Source organism: Glandiceps talaboti, chromosome 12, assembly GCF_964340395.1.
Source record: "Glandiceps talaboti chromosome 12, keGlaTala1.1, whole genome shotgun sequence".
In the NCBI taxonomy this organism is placed as follows: Eukaryota; Metazoa; Hemichordata; class Enteropneusta; family Spengelidae; genus Glandiceps; species Glandiceps talaboti.
Window position 1 is genome coordinate 22,694,595 of NC_135560.1, and position 5,340 is coordinate 22,699,934.

A 5,340-nucleotide genomic window follows, 5' to 3' on the forward strand; every position below is an offset into this window, starting at 1 on the left:
TTTAAAAGTGACATTTCTGTCAAACATAGGACGGGTATAAAAATGATATATTTGATCGTATCATCCCAAAACTCCCGAGTAGTAATTACTAGGACTCGCAATTAGTAGGAGCCGTTGCGTATACGTTTCACACGATTTTGAACAAGGTAATTTTCTAGCTGAAGATATCGCGTTTTGAATGTGGCCTTGCTACATTGCGGTAAGAGATTTGCGCACTGGGCAAGGGGATACTTCGACATTCATATAGTACCACTTTGTTTCGTGATTTTTACTAATCATGGCTTGTAAAGATTTGGTTGAGATGCTATCCAAAGGTAAACACAGTTTAGCCCGCAATGCCACACGTTTGCCCATCAGTGACACTTTTAATCGCCCTTTTGTTGTGTTCAACTAAATGACTTCACCCGCGACAACACAGTAGTGATAATCTCATGAATATTCCAAGGGCGGGCACGGGCGGTTTTGGACAACCGCGGGCAACACAGATGATTACCGTCAACTTGAATAAGATCACCTCCCTTAACATAATTGAACTCCTTACAGTACAGAACTTATATCCACTGTTATATGACTGCTGTCGTGTTCACATACCTTAAAAGTCATGTGACATAAGCTTCATACAGATTCAGTTCCTCAAACGTGACTGTCATAGAACAGGTGATGTACAGGTAATTGTATGTAAAACCACCATTGAGTCAGAGATGGTGTGATCGTGGTGTCAATTTTCAATTCCATAGACATTTGATCTGGTAGCTAGATCATAAACAGTCATTCTCACTCTCAGCCGTTCTTATTATCATTTTTATTAGTATTTTATTGGTATTATTAGACCCGAGTTGTATGACCCTCAATAGAATGAATTTTTAATTATGTGGAATAGGGTGCTAATTTCCGTTTGTTCGCAAGACATAAGGTCATATTCATATTATAATCATCGGAGACATTGCTTAAGTGATTTGGAATATTGGAGTAATTTAAACTTATGATTTTTTTCCATCATTGTTTGCTATTTATTCAAAATAGATACAAAAATAATGTACCATCTTGTGAGAAGACCAGTAGCTCGAACAAATTGATCCTTTTGACCAATAGTGGTTTTCTCAGATTTTCACACACTGCGAGAAACTGCAGTGTCTGCTTGAAACTTACAAAAACAACAAACATTATGTTAAAAAATGTAAAGAAAGAAAGAAAGAAAGAAAGAAAGAAAGAAAGAAAGAAAGAAAGAAAGAAAGAAAGAAAGAAAGAAAGAATTGCTTAAAATAATGAACGCTGGTGATTAATTTCCACTTTGTACAAAAATGATGTAATTTATCCAAGCGATCTAATAACTCATCTTTAGTGTCTGACAACAATGAGGATCATAAGCATGTAAACGACAATTCAGGGACACAGTTGTAAGTTTCACAGGGCTATTGTTCACATAAAAAATGTATTGAATAAAGTTGACTAAAGTTGCAGCCTTGTTTAACACCCAACAAACGACAGAAAGTAAATGAACTGTAACAATGTCTGCTGATGTATACTCAAATGCAGAATAAATATACTTTTCAACTACAACTGACTAATTAAGTACAAAAATATTATTAGAAGTTCATCTTATGGCCTTTAAATTGTACTTTCTTCTCTCTTTATTATAGCTGAAAGGACTGTTGCAACTTTGACAGAAGAAATTAAAATCCATCTTGCAGACAATAAGAGAGGACAAAGATTGAGAAGTGGTGTGCATGTCACTATAGCAGGTCCCCCAAATGCTGGAAAAAGCAGTCTTCTCAATGCAATATGTAAGTTCTTGAATCTTGTGGTGGTGGGGGAGGGGGATGGGGGGCTACAGCCTTCAAAGATAATCACTCATGTAGGTCACTATTTCACACAAAAACACACACAAATGTTTTAAAAAAATTAGCCAAAGAAAGAGTGAAAAATCTCGTCAGAGACTTGAGCAAGTCACAATGGATCTATACACCATTAGTCAGTCAGTCAGTCAACCAGCCAGCCAGCCTGCCTGCCTGCCTGTCAGCCAGCCAGCCAGCCTGCCTGCCTGCCTGCCTGCCAGTCAGCCTGCCTGCCAGCCAGCCAGCCTGCCTGCCTGCCTGTCTGCTTGCCTGTCTGTCTGTCTGTCTGTCTGTCTGTCTGTCTGTCTGTCTGTCTGTCTGTCTGTCTGTCTGTCTGTCTGTGCATGTATTCATCCAACCGTATGTCTGTCTCTTTCTCCCACCCCTCTCCACCACCCTCTCCCCCACCCCCTCTCACTGACTTGATACTGACTATCAATAACTTCCCTGTCTTACCATTAGGTCAGAGACCAGCTGCTATAGTGTCATCCATTGCTGGTACTACCAGAGATGTGGTAGAAACTGCTGTCAACATAGGGGGGTTTCCTGTACTTTTAAGTGATACTGCTGGACTTAGAGATACTCAGGATGTTGTGGAACAAGAAGGTGTCAGAAGGGCAGTACAAAGGTACTTCTGATAATATATATACTGTATATATATCTAACCTGTATTAGACGTTTCATCATATTTATGTGAAGTGTATGTCTTTACCAATCGTTTCATCATATTTATGTGAAGTGTATGTGTGTGTGTGTGTGTGTGTGTGTGTGTGTGTGTGTGTGTGTGTGTGTGTGTGTTTGTGTGTGTTAGTTGTTTCAGCATCACATCACATAATTTTCACTCAGTTGCCAAGAATCACCATTCATCGTATCAAATATACTTTGCAAATTATTTATGCTCTTGAGCTCTAATACTACAAAATATGATTTCCAAAGCAAGGAAATGTTTCTTGGTTGCATTCTACATATTACTTGCGCCTGACAACTGTGTTTCTGACCCAATGTAATATTAAATCTAACATTGTTTTTAACTTATTTTGGATATGTTTCTACTCTGTATCTTTTATCTGTTCAGGGCTCAGCAAGCAGATATAACAATATTTGCAATTGATGTGAACTCACTCAAACCTGGTCAAGTTACTAATCAAATCCTGGAAAATATCAACCAACTGAAAAATGGAGTAACAGAAGCAATGGAATCAAACGATGATAATAAATTTAAAATGGCGGACAGAGACGAAGAAAATTTGCAGTCAGAGTGGAAAGATGATATTATTGTTGTGTTGAATAAAATTGATGCACTGAAGTCAAAAAACCACAAAACTGTGTTGTTGGAGGAAACAACTAAAACAAACAATGTTTGTGTGATTTCTTGTCTCCATGGTGATAACTTTGAAGGTTTTCTGGAAATGCTGAAAGACAAAGTTAAACAAATGTAAGTGCAATAGTAAGTGTTAATATTGCAATAAGAATAAACCTCACTACTTAAATACTTAAGATAAAATGTCTGTGGTCCAAAAAAACTTGGGAAAAAATGTTATGAGAGTAATCCTTCAGAGAACTTAAAGGCCAATGTTGGATGGTGTAGAATTAACCTTTTTAATTTTAAAGAAATATTTGGCTGATGGAGCTATAGAAAAAGTTTGTCCTGAACAACAGAATAATTCTATTTAATCCTTATGTCTCCACAGGTAAGATAGTAGTATTGTAAGACTATGGGATTCAGACGTTGGGGTTTAAGTTCTCACAGTTCTGTGTGTCTGATAGATAGTTCCCATAAACCCTTGCAGGAAATCCCAATAATGACCAAACACAGTCAAGTACAGTACAGTTTCTTTATATGATTTCAAAGCTGAATAAGTTACCAAGGTGCTGTTTTATCACCAAGAAATCGTGTGTAACTTGTAAGGTGATAGAAGTAATCAATACAAGTGTTCTATAAAAGGCAGTAATAATGTTTACTAGATTTTTCTTTTAAACACCACTCCCGGAAATAAAGGTATTTTCGTAAACTGTGGGGTCTGGAGAGTCATTTCATAATTTCACATCACATAATATTTACTTGGTTGCCAAGAAACACCAAATTGAAACTCTTCCATCTTCTTTCCATGATACAAAATTGCATGATGGGTCCTAGCAGAAATGAATATTTATTGATTGCACACTGAATATTCATGAGCTTTCTTCCTTTAGATCAATAGTTATGAATATTTAGTGCGCATCTAATTAATATTTGTGTCTGCTAAGACCCATCATGCAATGGTGTCCCACTGAAAGAATGATAGAGTAAACAAGATATTCATTCGGTGTTTCTTGGCAACCAAGGAAAAATTGTTTTTTTTCTTTGTAAATGTTATGACGAAAAAATATTATTTTACAATGGAACAGTATAAAGTTAATCTTGATATAATCATTTACAGGTGTGCTAGTCCATCCACTGGAAGTCCAAGTTTAACTCAAGCTAGACACAGAAACCATCTCAGGAAATGTCTTCAGTCTTTGTCTCAGTTCAGTGAACATGAGGACCTTGTGATTGTGGCTGAATATTTACGAATTGCTTTGAGAGAAATTGGAAAGATTACCGGTAAAGTTGGTGCTGAAGAAATTCTGGATGTAATTTTTAAAGATTTTTGTATAGGAAAATAAAATTATTATGAAAGTCTCCTTTGATTAATTGGAGGGGACTACTATGTTGGGTCCTGTCCATGCAACAGGTGAAGCCTGGAGGGGACTACTATGTTGCGTCCTGTCCATGCAACAGGTAAAGCCTGGAGGGCACTACTATGTTGGGTCCTGTCCATGCAACAGGTGAAGCCTGGAGGGGACTACTATGTTGGGTCCTGTCCATGCAACAGGTGAAGCCTGGAGGGGACTACTATGTTGGGTCCTGTCCATGCAACAGGTGAAGCCTGGAGGGCACTACTATGTTGGGCCCTGTCCATGCAACAGGTGAAGCCTGGAGGGGACTAGTATGTTGGGTCCCATCCGTGCAATAGATGAAGCATGGAGGGGACTACTATGTTGGGTCCCGTCGTTGCTATATTCACTTTGTTTCACAACCTTCATGATAATGGCCAAATGGCAGCCATATTGGTCATAAAATTCACATTATGAATTAGTTGAAATGTTGTGGACCATGTCTTCTATGAAGACTTGTTTTGTCTGTTATCACTTAGTAATCAAAATGTTGGCAGATAGTCATTAAACTCATATTTGAAGACTTGTTTGTGAAGTACACATGTACATGTATTGCACTCCTTGTTATAAATACTTTCGGTGTTAAATAGAGACACAATAATTTTCCAAATTGCTCAGCATTTGAGGGTTTAGGCAACAAAAAATTAATGGTACTTTAAAACACGAGCAATCTTAGCAAATAATGTGTGCGTCTCAAACACTATATGTGAAGCATTTATGACATTTTGGAACATTAAAGAGTTATAATTTTTTGTTAGTGCTGCTCCTAACAATCTTAGTGAGCCTTGATACTAAAGGGATGCAATAA

At 37.5% G+C, this 5,340-nt stretch overlaps 1 protein-coding gene across 1 annotated transcript; it reads left to right on the plus strand.

Moving 5' to 3' along the window:
- The first annotated feature begins 277 nt into the window (after positions 1 to 277).
- Positions 278 to 4,481, plus strand: LOC144443123 (5-taurinomethyluridine-[tRNA] synthase subunit GTPB3, mitochondrial-like). The gene is made up of 5 exons (XM_078132494.1): positions 278 to 314; positions 1,641 to 1,784; positions 2,298 to 2,463; positions 2,911 to 3,270; positions 4,256 to 4,481. The coding sequence occupies exons 1-5, from the start codon at positions 278 to 280 to the stop codon at positions 4,479 to 4,481; spliced, it is 933 nt and encodes a 310-aa protein (XP_077988620.1).
- The last annotated feature ends 859 nt before the right edge of the window (positions 4,482 to 5,340 follow it).

Bases quoted from the DNA above. Each gene is read 5' to 3' on its own strand.
- LOC144443123 (XM_078132494.1), top strand. From the start codon at position 278: ATGGCTTGTAAAGATTTGGTTGAGATGCTATCCAAAG. The intron at 315-1,640 runs GTAAACACAGTT...TCTTTATTATAG, and splicing joins GGTTGAGATGCTATCCAAAG to CTGAAAGGACTGTTGCAACT. The intron at 3,271-4,255 runs GTAAGTGCAATA...AATCATTTACAG, and splicing joins AAAGACAAAGTTAAACAAAT to GTGTGCTAGTCCATCCACTG.